The sequence below is a fragment of the Triticum aestivum genome, chromosome 4B, assembly GCF_018294505.1.
Source record: "Triticum aestivum cultivar Chinese Spring chromosome 4B, IWGSC CS RefSeq v2.1, whole genome shotgun sequence".
NCBI lineage: Eukaryota > Viridiplantae > Streptophyta > Magnoliopsida > Poales > Poaceae > Triticum > Triticum aestivum.
In genome coordinates, this window is record NC_057804.1 from 651,745,110 (window position 1) to 651,762,721 (window position 17,612).

Genomic DNA, 17,612 nt, shown 5'->3' on the forward strand with positions numbered 1-17,612 from the left:
TGAGGCATCGCTAGGAGTTTTTTGGTTCGAGGGGACTACGTGTGAGGCGGGAGGAGAAACGAAAAAAACCCAGAGAAGATGAGACAAAAAATAACCGTGGAACGGAGGCTATCAACTGAGACATTAGAAATAGAGATGAGGAAAAGAGATCCCAATGGCACGTATGCTTGCTATAATGAACTGAATTATTGGACTAACCGCATCAAGATCGGATCACGCCGATCCTATCCCCGTCCACGACACTCTCCTCCAATCGAAATATTGCCCCAACGCGGCTCGTGTCCCACGCTTTGAAAGCGAGCCCTAGCTACCATATGACACCAACCCCCTCCCTCTTTTGTTTTGTCAGTTAATTTACCATTAGCTCACACTCACGCACACACCGTGTTAGGATCGATCCATGGAGCTTCCCTTCTCTTCCCTTCCTATTTAACGAGCTAGCCACTCTACACTCTTTGCATCTCAGCAAGCACCAAAGAGTAGCTAGAAATGGCGATGGCTAGGACACCGACGCTCCTCCTCATCGTCGCCGCGGCTCTCCTCGCGGCCTCATGCAGCGCATGGGAGGCCAACATCCGGATGCCGACGTCCGTGGACGAGGCGGTGGTGGCGCCGCTGATCCACGCGCTCCGGCCGCTGCTGGGCTCCGGCAAGCACGCCGGAGTGGAGTGCGACAGCTGGGTGCTGGGCGTGGAGGCGCACAACGTGCGGGACTGGAAGACGGTGCCCGCCAGCTGTGAGGGCTACGTCGGCCACTACATGCTCGGTAAGCACTTCCGCCGTGACTCCAAGATCGTCATCGACCAGGCCGTCGCCTACGTCGACAGCCTCAAGCTCGCCGGCAACGGCAAGGAGGTGTGGGTCTTCGACGTCGACGAGACCACGGTCTCCAACCTCCCCTACTACGCCAAGCACGGCTTCGGGTACGTATTACTCGATTGTATACATACGTGCACACCACGCTATATATGCGTACATACATACATGTAGTTGCTAATTATTGCAGGTGCATCTGAGCAGGGACTTTTCGTTCACATGAAGTAAAAGTCTGACTAGACCTCGTTAGTTAAACTCACTAGTTACTATTAGACAAGGAAAAATATCAATAACATTGTGTCATCGTGAGATCTCTATTGAATGGGAGTGGGAAAACAAGTGAGAGTAGAAGTGGATATAAAAAGGAATATACTCATCACTAGCTTTGGACTGGACACTTGGACATCATCATTGCTGGCCAATTCCAATTAATCACAGTCCAGCAAGACCATATATATATGTCCCTCCTATGAATGGCCAACAAACAAGAGGAAAACATAATATACTGGAAAACTACTCCCTCCGTCCGACAATACTTGTCACCAAAATGAATAAAAAGAGATATATCTAGAACTAAAATACATCTAGATACATCCTCTTTTATCCATTTTGATGACAAGTATTTCCGAACGGAGGGAGTACATTTTTTAGATGTAGAGATGTGATTTGATTGGCATGGGCATGGGAATGTGATGGCCGGAGTAGGACCGTATCTGTTGTCCACTTGGCTACTTTATCAACGAATTTAGTTTTCAACCGTCCTTATTGACAAATACTTTCTTAATTGAGTTTAGATCGAGAATACTTATTTTATAAAATGTAAGAAGTCAGAACATCTTGCGCATAGTTACATAAGCCACAAGACTGTTCCTTAGTTAAGAACATTCTCTTGAACAAAAATGGAAATAAACTTGAAACGTAATAGAAGTCTAGATAATATCTAGCCAAGATGATGCTAAAGGTTTTGTTTGAAACTATGATTAACTAGCTGTGCATAACTTCCTTACATAATGTGACGAAGGAGCTAGTGCATTGCGATTTAAGGTAAATCGTACCTTGCCCTAAGAAATTGAAAGTGAATCTACAATGGGCAGCTTAAAAAAGAAACATAAAAGGTTTACAAGTGCGTCCCAGAAAAGAAATAATGATGAACAGGTGCATATCTAACTAATCGAGGGGTTCCAATAACTTTGCTTCACCACAATCATCACAAAACTAACCTTTTTTTTGTTTTGTTGAAAAAGCTGAAACTCGGTTGCAATATATAAGGCTGCAATGGTAAACCTATTTGATCAAAGGAATCAACAAAGTTGAGCTGCTGCATACAAAGCTGTGCACGATTAGGTTAAATACTACAAGTAGTGAGTAAGTTTGGCATTCGTTCTTGGTCCAGCAAAACAGTAGCGTGATGATGCCGGAGTACGACCTCGCTGTGTCATATTCATTATTGATTTATACCCTCCACTTGGCCAACTTTATTTATCGTCATTCTCGTTCATCCACATACGTACTGTAGCCCATGCATGTAGCTCATCCACTTGGCCATTTGGCCACTTGGACCACAATCTAGGTTACACATTTTTCTTCGGTATGCATAATTACTAGTAGCTGATATTGTTGAATCTGCCATTAATCTATCTTCATATACATGTGTGCGCAGGGCTACACCTTTCAACGCGACGAGCTTCAACGCATATGTGCTGGAGGGGAGCGCACCAGCACTACCGGAGACAAAGAGGCTGTACAACAAGCTGCGCTCGGTCGGCATTAAGCCGGTTTTCCTCACCGGACGGACCGAGGACCAGAGGGCCATCACCATCACCAACCTCCGCCGCCAGGGGATCTCCGGGTGGATGAACTTGCTGCTGAAGCAGCCCGGCTTCAAGGGCTCTGCTGTGACCTACAAGTCCGGCGAGAGGCAAAAATTGCAGGACGCCGGGTACATCATAGTCGGCAACATCGGCGATCAGTGGAGCGACATCCTCGGCGCGCCCGAGGGCGCCCGTACCTTCAAGCTCCCCGACCCCATGTACTACATTGGCTAGGCCGGGCCGGTTGCTGCCACCTTTGATTGCTCCTCGGTCCTGATCCACGATTGAATAAACTCCATGCTCTTAATCATATGCATGCTTCGTCAATAATCGCCCCCCCCCCCCTCCCCTCCCTGTTGTTGTTTGGTTAATTTCCATTGTTGAGAACTTGAGATCAATTATTATGTACCCCTCCACTAATGGGCCAATTTTGACCCGTTGGAGGAAGGGATCGTAATTGGCGGACCACCAAACAACGGTCGGGAGAGTCAACCAAGTGCCCACATAGAGGAACGAGAAGTTGTGCCCACTGATAGTGTACAAGTGACGATTACGAAATTGTTCTTGTGGCTTGCATGTTGTGTGCATATGTATTGTATGTAACTTTCCAATAAAGTTCAGAGCTGGATTAGAGACTGGCTTGGTCCCTTTGGACACCAAACCCTGGAGTGTGGACACCTCGGTCAAGGAATGTTGGTCTAAACAGGTGTCCAACAAGAATCATAAGAGGAAGGCTATGGAAACCCTAACTATGCTAGTTAATTCGACAATTTGGAATAAAACAAATGTGCATCTCTTCCAAGGTATTTCGACCATGGCAAGCATCATCCTTGGACACATTAGAAGTGAGGTGGCAACATGGATCAAAGCTCGGGGCAAAGGATTTGGGAAACATTGTGCCGGAAGAGTAGCCCCGTTCTATTATTTTAGCCTTTCATTGTTAGCTATCTTTTTTCGATTGATGTTGTTCTAGATCTCTCTTAATTAATGGGACAAGACAAATAGTTTGCCTCTGTTTTACAAAAAGGTCCGTAGCTTGCAAAGTTTTAACATCCATTTACATCACCTACTCCAGAGAGAGCGTCTGCTACCATCTTCTCTCGGACTTTTTTGTACGACGTGATTAGTGTCATAAAATGGAGTGTTTTAGCGTCTAACATCAGCTCTAAAAGACATAACACTTAGCTTAAAAAAAAGACATAACACTTAAAGTTAGATCGCAAAAAAAACATACACTTGCATGTTTTTTGCACTTTAATGCAACAATAAAAAACTCAAGGTGATATTATGATAGACTTTGAACAATAGAGAAACTCAATGAAACATTATACAAAACTTCAAAATAAGACTGTTTTTGTGAACAACCAAAAAAAAAATGTAATCGTCAGTTAGACTGATAATACTTTTATATGCTTCTCCACAACAAAAAGCTATGTATGAAGATGTTAATTAGAAGTCAGAATATCTTGTGCATGGTTGCATGCTACACCACTATTCCTTGGATTAACTAGTTGGGCATAACGTCCTCCTATTTTGCGAACCAGCATGTGATAAACAAGCTAATACGATTTAAAGTAATCATACCTCGTCCTAAGAAACTAAAAGTGAATCTACAATGGGCGGCTAGAAAAAGAAACATAAAAGTAGACAAGCGCGTCTGGAAAAAGAAAAAACGAACAACTTATCACTTAATAGGGCATCTAACTAATCGAGTGGTGCGAATAACTTTGTTTGGCCACAATTATGACAAAGTGAACCTTTTGTTGAAAGACCGAACTCTGCAATAAAGCTGCAATGGTAGGCCTATTTTTATCAAGGAATCCACAATGCTGAGCTGCTGCACACAGTGCATTCTCACTCACGCATCACAAATAGTGGGTCAGTTATTAAAAAAATGAAAAGGAGGGTGAGTGAGGCGCACAAAAAATAGATACTATTAGTACTCCAAAATAGTGGAGTACCAAAGTGATAGGCCTCTTTGAATAAGAGGATTCTCATAATTTTTTTCGTGCATTGATTATTTGATTCGTAAGAGAGAATCCTATAGGAAATGTTTTCCAAGGATTCGCTTGTACTGCATTTCATTTTTTGTGGATTTTTTATCTATCTATCAATCATGACAGTAAAATGAATATAATAGAAATAATAAAAATTACACTTAGATCTGTAGACCACCTAGCGATGACTATAAACACTGAAGCGAGCCGAGGGTGCCGCCGTCATCGCCCCTCATTCACAGAAGCTGGGCAAAAGTTGTGGTAGTAGACGGAAGTGATCTGCATGGCACGTATGCATGCTATAATTAACTGAATTATTGGACCATCAAGATCGGATCACATCGGTCCTATCCGCGTCGATGACACTCTCTCCTCCTATCCCCAACGACTCGCTCGCATCCCACGCTCTGAAAGCGACCCCTAGGTATCATTATCAAATGCATGACACCAACCCCTCCCTCTTTCGATTTGTCAGTTAAATTACCTTTAGCCCACACTCACGCACACACCGTGTTAGGATTGACCGATGCAGCTTCCCTTCCCTACCTATTTAACGAGCTAGCCATCCCACACTCTTTGCACCTCAGTTCAGCAAGCAGCATCACACACACATACTAGAAATGGCAAAGGCCAGGACAACGACGACGACGCTCCTCCTCGTCGCCGCGGCTCTCCTCGTGGCCTCCTGCAGCGCGTGGGAGGTCAACATCCGCATGCCGACCTCGGCCGCGGACGTGGACGAGGCCGTGGTGGCGCCGCTGATCCATGCGCTGCGGCCGCTGCTGGGCTCCGGCAAGCACGCCGGAGTGGCGTGCGACAGCTGGGTGCTGGGCGTGGAGGCGCACAACGTGCGGGACTGGAAGACCGTGCCCGCCAGCTGCGAGAGCTACGTCGGCCACTACATGCTCGGCAGCCACTTCCGCCGTGACTCCAAGATCGTCATCGACCAGGCCCTCGCCTACGTCGACTCCCTCAAGCTCGCCGGCAACGGCAAGGAGGTGTGGGTCTTCGACATCGACGAGACAACCCTCTCCAACCTCCCTTACTACGCCAAGCACGGCTTCGGGTACGTACTCGATTGTATACATACACACTACTGATGCTATGCGTAGTGCATTATACTTGCTATCTATTGCAGGTGCATCTGAGCAGGGACTTGCACTCATCTTTTCATTCAAATAAACTAAAAATCTGACTAGGCATCGTTAATTAAAATCAACTGACTAGCTAGATAAACGATGTGGCATCGTAAGATCTGTAATGAATGAAAATGGAAAAACAAGGGAGACTAAAAGTGGAAATGTAGAAATGTATTACTTGGACGTGTTGGACACTTGGACATCATCACTTCTGGTCACCTCGAATTAATCACAGTCACAGAGACAGCCAGCAGGACCATATATATGTCCCTCGTATCAGTGATCGACAAATTAAAACAAGAGGGAAACATACTATACTAGTACTACAGTTAGATATAGAGATGTGTGCTGTGATGTGCATGTGTATGTGGTGGCCGGAGTAGGACCTTATCTGTTGTCCACTTGGCTAGCTACTTTATCGGACGGTTTCTTTTTCAAGCATCCTTATCAACCCATACTTTCTAACTATGTTATGCTTAATTTAGTTTAGATGGATAATACTTATTTTATAAGATGTAAGAAGTCAGAACATCTCCTGCATATTTACATATGCTGCAACACTATTCCTGTTTTTTTTTTGTTGAGTTGGAACACTATATTTCCGTGGTTAAGAAGATTCTCTTGAAACAAAATGGAAATTAACTTGAAACTTAGTAGAAGCCAAGATCATATCTAGCCAAGTTGATGCGAAAGGTTTAGTTCAAAACTATGATTAAGTAGTTGTGTGTAGTATAACTACCTTGTATATATTTTTAATATGATGAATGAGCTAGTGCATCGCGATTTTAAAGTAAATCATACCTTTCCTTAAGAAATTTTAAAGCCGATCTACACTGAACGGCTAGAAAAAGTAAACATAAAAGCATACAAGCGCGTCTGAGAAAAGTAGGATGAACAGCTCATCACAACATATATTTAACTAATCAAGGGGTTAGAGTAACTTTGCCTCGCCACAATCATGACAAAGCTAACCATTTTTGTTGAAAGCCGAAACTTTGCAATAACGTTGCAAACGGTAGACCTAATTTATCAAAGGAATCAACAAAGCTGTGCTGCTGCATACAAAGCTGTGCACGATGAGATTAAATACCACAACTAGTGATTATGTTTGGCGTTCGTTCTTGGTCCAACAAAACAGTGGCGGGATGATGCTGGAGTAGGACCTCGCCGTGTCATACATTGATTTATACGCTCCACATGGCCAACTTAATTGATCATCAGTCTCGTTAGTCCACAACTACGTACTGCTCATGCACATGCCATACGTACAGACGCAGAGCATTGGGTTTAGTTACCGCTCATCCACTTCGGCCGTTTGGCCACTTGGATCACAATCTAGGTCACATACTATGTTTCTTCGGGGGATTCTAAAAAAATATATGTTTCGGTATGCATAATTGCTAGCAGCTGATGTACTTGAATCTGCCATTAATATATCTTCATACACATGTGAGTGCAGGGCTACACCGTTCAACGCGACGAGCTTCAACGCATACGTGCGGGAGGGGAGCGCGCCCGCGCTGCCGGAGACGAAGCGGTTGTACAACAAGCTGCGCTCGGTCGGTATCAAGCCAGTGTTCCTCACCGGCCGGACCGAGGACCAGAGGGCCATCACCGTCACCAACCTCCGCCGCCAGGGCATCTCCGGGTGGATGAACCTGCTGTTGAAGCAACCCGGCTTCAAGGGCTCCGCGGTGACCTACAAGTCCGGTGAGAGGCAGAAGCTGCAGGACGCCGGGTACGTCATCGTCGGCAATATCGGCGACCAGTGGAGTGACATCCTCGGCGCGCCTGAGCGGGCCCGCACTTTCAAGCTGCCAGACCCCATGTACTACATCGGCTAGGCTGCCTCCGACTCAGGCATGCCGCCATTGATTTCTCGATCGAATAAGCTCCATGCTCTTAGTTATATTCATGTTTAGCCAATAAACCCTCCCCAATTGTTGCTTCGTTCATTTCCATTGTTGAGAACTTGAGATTAGTTGCTATTATGAATGTGTTCATGTAGAAGTTGCATGTTGTTTAATCAATGGATCGATCCACACTAGTAGAAAAAGGGCCTACAGTCCCGGTTGGTGAGGGCCTTTAGTCCCGGTTCATGAACCAGGACTAAATGGTCGGTACTAATGCCCTGACCCTTTAGTCCCGGTTCAATCCAGAACCGGGACAGATGGGCCTCCACGTGGCCTGTCCGCTGAGCCCAGGCAGGAGGGCCTTTGGTCCCGGTTGGTGGCACCAACCGGGACCAATAGGCATCCACGTGTCAGCATTTCTGTGGCTGGGGTTTTTGTTTTTTTTTTAAAAGGGGGGGGGCGGTTGGGGGGTTTTGGGGGGTTAATTTAGGTGTTTCATATATTGTGCTATAGCTAGCTAATTAATAGAGAGAAGTGTCCTCTCTTTTGTCTGTGCTTGGTCGACGCTACGTACCATACATACGTATAGAGAGGACTAGCTAGACACGCTAGCTAGCTAGTAAGCAAACAGAAGATCGTCATGAACATATATGCATACGGAGAGAAGTGATATCGACCACCTCTCCTTCTCCGAGAGATTGGTCGAACAACAAGTTCTCGCATATCTATCCGACACTACCGGCTACATATATACAATAATTATCTTTTACAAATATATAATCTCCTAAAATACGGACGCGTGGTCCACATAGTATTCTCCGTCTTCAGCGATCAGGTGGTCAAGAAAGAATGCCGCCAATTCCTCTTGAATTGCTCGCATGCGATCTGGTGCTAGGAGTTCATCCCGCATCCGAAACATCTAATTTTAAGAAGGGGGTCAATACATATATATATATATATGAATGAATGAAACTCAACACAAATGATGGTAATAAAATAAAATTGTGAATATTGTTATTTACGCACTTCATATTGTTTGTCGGAGTAGCCCCGCTCACAAGTCGTGTGGCGGATGGACTCGCAAATGTAGTATCCACAGAAATCATTCCCTTGTTCCTGCCACAACCACTTTACAAGAAATAGAGGTCAATCAAACTGATAATTAGCAAGCATGCTAAATGGTATTGATGAAACTAGCGCTTGAATCACTAGGAGATGCCTGGAATATGCTACTATATAGTACTTACTTTCGGGTGCCTAAATTGCCGCTTCTTCGGTAGTCCCGGAGTTTTTTTGGTGAATTTTCTCCAAGCCCTGCCATACAAAGAAAACAATTACTTGATATCAGAAATGAACAAAGTTGCTGATATGGTGGATAATGATCGATTTAACTTACTTCTCGAGCATTTCAGTCATGTCCGCATACTCCTTGGGATCTTTTCGCTTGGAGTCTAAGACAGTTACTACTCCCTTCTCAAGCTTAATCTCTAGGAGAATATAATGGTAGCTGCGCACACATGCATAACTCATCAATATTACATTACTATAACCTGGACTAATAAGGAAACCGAATATGCCACAAGACAGTAACACTCACTTGAAGTTGTAAGGAAAGAGTATTATATCTTTGTGTTCATTTATTTCCAACGATCGTAGCAAGTTGGCCTCGGTTTCTTGGGCACGATATTGAACCTCAGTTGCATCTATGAGATACGTGTTAATGAACCCAATATCTCCCACTTGTCTTTTCTTCAATTCGGCGATCTTCAATCTGCATAATATAGTGAGGATAATTATAAATACATGCAAATGAAAGGGCTGAGTTATATAGAGAGACTTAATGACGGAAGTAGTACTACTTACAGACAGTAGGAGGTGACCGTTGCTTTATCGATGGCCAATTGATTGAAAAACTGACAGAACTCCTTAAATGGAATAGGCAACAGTTCAATTCCAAGGAGGTCATGCTCCTTTTTAACTCTCACATACAAAGTACTCCTCCCCTCAGACTCTTTGCAGGTTTTCATGTACCAATCATGCAATCTTCGCATCATCGTTGATAGAGAACTTTCATCTTTGACGAGAGGCTTCCCGTACTCGTATCTTTGTATCTGCACCTCCAAGATATCATAATGTACATCATCGGGTAGGTAATCTGCAGGATTGCCATAACCGGGCACCATCCTCGGATCGACGATGTCGCTAGCAGGCACCTTGAGCGGGGGACACGATTGCTTCGCTTGTTCGCCGAGCTGGGCAATTTGTTTCCCAACTCGTCGTTCTTTCATCCTTTGATCACTTTTAGTACTTCCCGACCTCTCCGCTTCGGCAAATGCCTTTCCAATAATGCGCTCATAGTTGCCTTTCGGCGGAGACTTGGGTGGTTTTGTCAGGGCAGCCAGAGTGCGCTTCGCTTTCACCGGATCTACCTTCTCCTCCGGAGGTGGATGTCTCTTTGCTTTCAACCCTTGAAACCAGTCATCCACTTCGGTCTGCGCGATCTTCGCGTTTTCCTCCTCGCTCCTCTCGTACGGTAACTTCTCTGGAGTCTTCAGAGAAGGACCAAATCTGTATCTCCTCCCGCCTTTGTCTGTACTGCTAGACGCCGGCAGAGTAGACGGAGCGGATGTCTTCTTTCCTTGCTTACGAGGCGGAGGAGAAGGACTGCGACACGCCGGAGCAGCTGGAGCGGCGGCGGGTCTCTTTCGCCCTTGCTGACGAGGCGGAGAAGGAGGAGGCTGGCTGCTCGGGCGCGCCGGCGCAGGAGGAGAAGGAGGCGGAGTGCCACCACGCGCCGGAGAAGGAGCCGGCCGAGTGCCCTGATCGTCACTCGCCGGAGGAGGAGGCGGTGGAGGAGGCGGAGTGCCCTGACTCGCCGGAGGAGGAGGAGGAGGCGGAGGCGTCCAGTTCGGAAGGTTGATGAGATCCTTCCGCCATAGGCATGGAGTCTTCAGAGCAGAACCCAGCCGATACTCCCCTTCACCGGTAGGGTGGTCAAGCCGGAGGTCCTCAAATCCCTCCGTTATTTCATCGACCATCACCTTAGCATATCCTTCTGGAATCGGCCGGCAGTGAAAAGTTGAGTCGGGTTTAGTAGGATAAACAGAGCCAACAGCCGCCTTGACCTTCAAATTGCTCCATTGCGCCATAAGGTGGCAATTTTCAGCATCCGTGATAGCATCCACGGGATAGCTGGCAGGAGCCGTCAAGGCATGCTCTGGCTGAAGCAGCTCGGTGGAAGCCACGCTGCTTCTCCGCTGAGATGGCGGGGTAGCTTCGGGGAAGCTTCGGCAGGTCGTTTGCTGCGATCTGCTTCTCGTTCCTCTAGCCCCATTACCCTTTCGTGCAGCGCCTGCAGTTGGCTCTGCTCCAGTTTCTTCCCCCTCTCCTGGGTTTTGTAACCCGCTGCGTCCGGAAATCCAGCCTTCCAAGAAACGGAGCCTGGCGTGCCTCGTGTCCGTCCAGGGTGCTCAGGATTGTCGAGGGCCATTGTGAGCTCGTCCTTCTCCCTGTCTGGAACGAATGTTCCTTGCTGCGCTGCTTCGATATATTGCTGAAGCCTCTTGACTGGTATGTCCAATTGTTCGTCCGTCCAAATGCACTTCCCTGTTATAGGGTCCAAGGATCCGCCGGCCCCAAAGAATCAAGTCCGGCAACGTTCTGGACAGTTCATTGTCTCTGGTTCGATCCCTTTATCAAGTAGATCATTCTCAGCCTTGGCCCACTTAGGCCGGGCTACGAGGTAGCCACCTGACCCCGTGCGATGGTGAAGCTTCTTCTTCTCAGCATTTCTCTTGTTTGTCGCCGACATCTTTTTACTCTTTTCCGATGTCTTGTGGGCCACAAATGCGGGCCAGTCATCTCTGATCTTCTCATATTTGCCAATGAATTCTGGTGTCTCATTTTTTTCGACATACCTATTGAGGTCTTTCTTCCAATTCCTGAATAGGTCTGCCATCTTCCTCAGAGCAAAAGACTTGATTAATGGCTCTATAACTGGCTTCTCCGGATCATCCTCCGGCGGTAGGGTGAAATTTGACTTCAGCTCAGTCCAAAGATTCTTTTTCTGCATCTCATGGACATAAGACACCTTAGGGTCTTCGTTCTTAGGCTTATACCATTGCTGGATGCTGATCGGGATCTTGTCCCTAACCAGAACCCCGCACTGAGCAACAAATGCCTTCTTTGTCCGGTAGGGTTCAATCGGTTGGCCGTCGCGCGCGATTTGTATGATCTCAAACTTTTCATCCGAGCTCAACTTTTTCTTCGGGCCTCGTCTCTTTACCGAAGTTGTGCTCGATCCGGAGAGCTAGAAAAAAGAACAAAGACGAGAGTTAATTAACATGTGTACATACCAAAACAATGAATGCATCAATTAGCTAGTCAGCACAGGCTTAACTAATATATATACCTGGCCGGACTCGGTTTGGTGATCACCGGAGCCATCCTCACGGTCTACTTCTTCACCCTCTCCTTCTTGCACCGGCATTGGGTCATTGGAGCCATGTAAATCATAGCCAGCTGCTTCTTCACCCTCTCCTTCCAGACCATCGTTGTCGTTGAGAAACATCAACGAGGAGACGGCATCACTTCCTTGTGCGATTATGTCCCTCAACAACGCTTCTTGTGCTTCGTCTCGGGGGGTGTCCATAGTTTCTACAAATATTTACAACATGGCAATTATTATTCAAACATGACAGATATGGATATATCAGTGGCAAACGTAGAACTAGCTAGCTAATCACAATAAGAAATCATATTATTGGCCTCGACGCTGCTTCTCTAGGGTTTGGGGTGGCCTCGACAATGCTTCAAGGGTTAGGGGGCGGCCTCGAGAACGCTTCAAGCTAGGAGGGGGTAATATCGACCCCCCCCCCCACGTGTTGAAGCTATCGGGAGGGGGTCAGCGTTGAACACTACATCTATGTCCCACAAGTGACGTGGGCATCAACGCCCGCGGTAGGGTAGAGGGTCGTGGATCGCCGAGCGGTCAAGGGTCAATGGGTCGAGGATCGCCGAGGGGTCGGGAGGTTGCCTAGTGTCAAAGGATTCAACAAAACCATGTCTTCATCATTAGGCGAAAGTAACAGGTGCATGATGGTACGATGCTCTCCAAAGTTATTTTGGAACGGAGTCCCAGATAGGATAATTCGCTTTTTGGTACAAAGTTCAGCAAGAACCTTCCAAATATCGTTATTTGGAAGGCCTTTGCTGAAATTCGTACAAAAAGGCAAATTATCCTATACGGGACTCCATTCCAGAATAACTTTGGAGGACTTCGTACCATCATGCCATGGTTACTTCCGGCTAATGATGAAGCCATGGATTTCTTCAATACTTTGACACTATAGGAACCCTCTCGACCCCTCGGCGATCCTCGACCCCTTGAACCCTCGATGACCCTGGAACCCTCGACTCCTAGACGATCCTGGAACCCACGATCCCTCGACCCTAGAACCCTCGACCCGGGATAATATCGACAACACTTCAAGGGGGTAATACCGACAACGACGAGATACATACACGGGAGAAATTAATGTTATCGGGGAGGGGGTATATCGACCCCCCCACGTATTGAAGTTATCGGGAGGGGGTATATGGACCCCCCCCTCATGTTGAAGTTATCGGGAGGCGTATATCGACGATGACAGAGGAGAAGATCGAAGAAAAAAAAGAAGAAAAAAAAGAGGAGAAGAAGAAAGGAATAGAGGAGAAGAAGAAAAAATAGAATATTTTCTATTTTTTCTTCTTCTCCTCTATTTCTTTCTTCTTCTCCTCTTCTTTTTCTTCTTTTTTCCTCTTCTTATTTATTTCTCCTCTTCTTCCTCTCCTCTTCTTCTCCTTTCTTCCTCTTCTTATTTTCCTTTTTCCTCTCCTTCTTTTTCTTCTTCTTCCTTCTTTCTAGCTAGATATATAAAACTTTTCTAAAAATGTAACTTTTGCATATATAAAACTTTTTTCTTCTTCTTCCTTTCTTCCTTCTCTTCCTTCGTCCTAAATATATAAAACTTTTCTAAAAATAAAACTAACCTAAAATTAATGTACTAAATTAGAGAACAATTGAAAACACCATGCATATTACAATTGAAAAAATACATACATTCATACAAAAAAATATATAAAACAAGCATATATATATGAAAAAAAATGAAAAAGGAGGGCGCCGGCGGCCGGACCAAGCTGCGGCGAGGATGGCGGGGTCGGGGCAGAGGCGCGGATGACGGCGAGGGCGGGCCGGGGCGGCGCGCGTCGGGGCAGGGGCGCGGGCGACGGCGACGGTGGTGGGCTGGGGCGGAGCGCGTCGGGGCAGGGGCGGGCAGGGGCGGCGCGCGTCGGGGCAGGGGCGCGGGCTACGTCGACGATGGGCACGGGCGAGGCGACGGCGACGGCGGGGGTGACGGGCGGCGTCAGGGCAGCCTGGCGGCGTCGATGTGCTCGGCATCGTCGGTGGGAAACTGGCGAGGGAAATCTGAAATTTCCCAAGTGTTTTCTTATATAGCAAGGGCATTCGTCCCGGTTCGTGCACCAACCGGGACTAAAGGGGGGCATTAGTCCCGGGTAGTGGCACCAACCGGGACTAACGCACCCCTTTAGTCCCGGTTGGTGCCACCAACCGGGACCAAAGGCCTGTGCTGCCCCGAACCTAATATTTAGTCCCACCTTGCTAGTTGAGAGGGAGGCACACCTGTTTATAAGGTGCGGTGCGCCTTTCCTCTCGAGCTCCTCTCTTAAGCAGGCTTTCGGGCTTAACCCTGCAATCTGCGCCTGTGGGCCTGTTGGGCCTCCTGCGGGCCTGGATCCTGGCCCATGGTAGGGTCTCTAGTCGTATTCAGGCCGTGGGGGCCCAGTAGGTGGCACTTTTTTCCTGTTTTTTGTTTTGTTTTCTGCATTATTTATTTTCTTTTGTTTTTTTCTTTATTTTTTAATTCTTTTTGCTTTTAGTTTTAGAAAAATTATAAACTTTCTGTTAGTGCCATTAGTTTTCAAATTTGAAAACACTTTTTTTGTTTTCTTTGTTGCTTTATTCATTTTATTTTGTTTCTACTTACAACAAAATACTTATTGTTGCTATTTTTATTTTTTTTCCAGTTTTTTTTGTTTTGTTTTCTACATTATTTATTTTCTTTTGTTTTTTGATTTATTTTTTAATTCTTTTTGCTTTTAGTTTTAGAAAAATTATAAACTTTCTGTTAGTGCCATTAGTTTTCAAATTTGAAAACACTTTTTTTGTTTTCTTTGTTGCTTTATTCATTTTATTTTGTTTCTACTTACAATAAAATACTTATTGTTGCTATTTTTATTTTTTTCCAGTTTTTTGTTTTGTTTTCTGCATTAATTATTTTCTTTTGGTTTTTTGCTTTATTTTTTAATTCTTTTTGCTTTTAGGTCAGCAAAATTATAAACTTTCTGTTTGTGCCATTAGTTTTCTTTGAAATTTGTGTGAATCACAAGTTTGTGAGCTCAACAAGGCGTGTAGAGGGATGGGCTTATAAACCGGTGTGAGCGCCCTTCGGTTGGCGAGGTTTTCAAATTCATAGTTTTCAAATGAACTCTGAAAAAGTTGGCATAGCATGTGCATGTACAAAACAGACAATGGTATCATACTCGTCTGTTACAAAGTTGGCATGGTATCATCATATATAATAGTTGCGGGAGAAAGTCTTCACTTTTTCTTCGCTTGTGTCGTTTGCTTATTGCGCCGTAACCATGGATAATCTTCATCGTTTATCAGGATGCTTGGGTCAGCCTTGACTTTGAAGGGGGGAATTTCATGAAACTTTTCATACTCTTCAGACATGTCTGTCTTGCCCTCCACTCCCAGGATGTCCCTTTTTCCTGAAAGAACTATGTGGCGCTTTGGCTCATTGTATGATGTATTCGCTTCCTTATCTTTTCTTTTCCTCGGTCTGGTAGACATGTCCTTCACATAGATAACCTGTGCCACATCATTGGCTAGGACGAACGGTTCGTCAGTGTACCCAAGATTTTTCAGATCCACTGTTGTCATTCCGTACTGTGGGTCTACCTGTACCCCGCCTCCTGACAGATTGACCCACTTGCACTTAAACAAAGGGACCTTAAAATCTACTCCGTAGTCAAGTTCCCATATGTCTACTATGTAACCATAATATGTGTCATTTCCATTGTCGGTTGCTGCATCAAAGCGGACACTGTTGTTTTGGTTGGTGCTCTTTTCATCTTGGTCAATCGTGTAAAATGTATTCCCATTTATCTCGTATCCTTTCCAAATCATTACAGTCGAAGATGGTCCCCTGGACAACAAGTACAGCTCATCACAAACAGTGTTGTCACCTCTGAGACGTGTTTCCAACCAAATGCTGAAAGTCCTGATGTGTTCACATGTAATCCAGTCGTCGCACTGCTCCGGGTGTTTGAAGCGCAGACTGTTCTTGTGTTCATCGACATACGGGATCACCAAGGTAGAGTTTTGTAGAACTGTGTAGTGTGCTTGAGACCAAGAATATCCGTCCCTGCATATTATTGAGTCCCTTCCAAGCGTGCCTTTTCCAGTCAGTCTCCCCTCATACCGCGATTTAGGGAGACCTATCTTCTTAAGGCCAGGAATGAAGTCAACACAAAACCCGATGACATCCTCTGTTTGATGGCCCATGGAGATGCTTCCTTCTGGCCTAGCGCGGTTACGAACATATTTCTTTAGGACTCCCATGAACCTCTCAAAAGGGTACATATTGTGTAGAAATACGGGTCCCAGAATGACAATCTCGTCGACTAGATGAACTAGGACGTGCGTCATGATATTGAAGAAGGATGGTGGGAACACCAGCTCGAAACTGACAAGACATTGCGCCACATCACTCCTTAGCGTTGGTACGATTTCTGGATCGATCACCTTCTGAGATATTGCATTGAGGAATGCACATAGCTTCACAATGGCTAATCGGACGTTTTCCGGTAGAAGCCCCCTCAATGCAACCGGAAGCAGCTGCGTCATAATCACGTGGCAGTCATGAGACTTTAGGTTCTGGAACTTTTTTTCTGGCATATTTATTATTCCCTTTATATTCGACGAGAAGCCAGTCGGGACCTTCATACTGAGCAGGCATTGAAAGAATATTTCTTTCTCTTCTTTCGTAAGAGCGTAGCTGGCAGGACCTTCATACTGCTTCGGAGGCATGCCCTCTTTTTCGTGCAAGCATTGCAGGTCCTCTCGTGCCTCAGGTGTATCTTTTGTCTTCCCATACACGCCCAAGAAGCCTAGCAGGTTCACGCAAAGGTTCTTCGTCACGTGCATCACGTCGATCGAAGAGCGGACCTCTAGGTCTTTCCAGTAGGGTAGGTCCCAAAATATAGATTTCTTCTTCCACATGGGTGCGTGATTCTCAGCGTCATTCGGAACAGCTAGTCCGCCGGGACCCTTTCCAAAGATTACGTGTAAATCATTGACCATAGCAAGTACGTGATCACCGGTACGCATGGCGGGCTTCTTCCGGTGATCTGCCTCGCCTTTGAAATGCTTGCCTTTCTTTCGACATTGATGGTTGGTCGGAAGAAATCGACGATGGCCCAGGTACACATTCTTCCTGCAGCTTCCCAGGTATATACTATCGGTGTCAAGTAAACAGTGCGTGCATGCGTGGTATCCCTTGTTTGTCTGTCCTGAAAGGTTACTGAGAGCGGGCCAATCGTTGATGGTCACGAACAGCAACGCCTTTAGGTCAAATTCCTCCTTTTTGTGCTCATCCCACGTACGTACACCGTTTCCATTCCACAGCTGTAAAAGTTCTTCAACTAATGGCCTTAGGTACACATCAATGTCGTTGCCGGGTTGCTTAGGGCCTTGGATGAGAACTGGCATCATAATGAACTTCCGCTTCATGCACATCCAAGGAGGAAGGTTATACATACATAGAGTCATGGGCCAGGTGCTGTGATTGCTGCTCTGCTCCCCGAAAGGATTAATGCCATCCGCGTTAAAGCAAACCATACGTTCCTTGGGTCCTTTGCAAACTCATC

The 17,612-nt window shown here is 45.9% G+C and overlaps 2 protein-coding genes across 2 annotated transcripts; both read left to right on the plus strand.

Annotated features, from left to right (window-relative positions):
• The first annotated feature begins 379 nt into the window (after window positions 1-379).
• On the plus strand, window positions 380-2,954 carry LOC123093875 (stem 28 kDa glycoprotein). The gene is made up of 2 exons (XM_044515939.1): window positions 380-923; window positions 2,477-2,954. Exons 1-2 carry the CDS (start codon window positions 490-492, stop codon window positions 2,859-2,861), a joined length of 819 nt encoding a protein of 272 aa, XP_044371874.1. The 5' UTR covers window positions 380-489; the 3' UTR covers window positions 2,862-2,954.
• Window positions 2,955-5,162: 2,208 nt separating this feature from the next.
• Window positions 5,163-7,810, plus strand: LOC123093874 (stem 28 kDa glycoprotein). The gene is made up of 2 exons (XM_044515938.1): window positions 5,163-5,690; window positions 7,223-7,810. The coding sequence occupies exons 1-2, from the start codon at window positions 5,245-5,247 to the stop codon at window positions 7,605-7,607; spliced, it is 831 nt and encodes a 276-aa protein (XP_044371873.1). The 5' UTR covers window positions 5,163-5,244; the 3' UTR covers window positions 7,608-7,810.
• The last annotated feature ends 9,802 nt before the right edge of the window (window positions 7,811-17,612 follow it).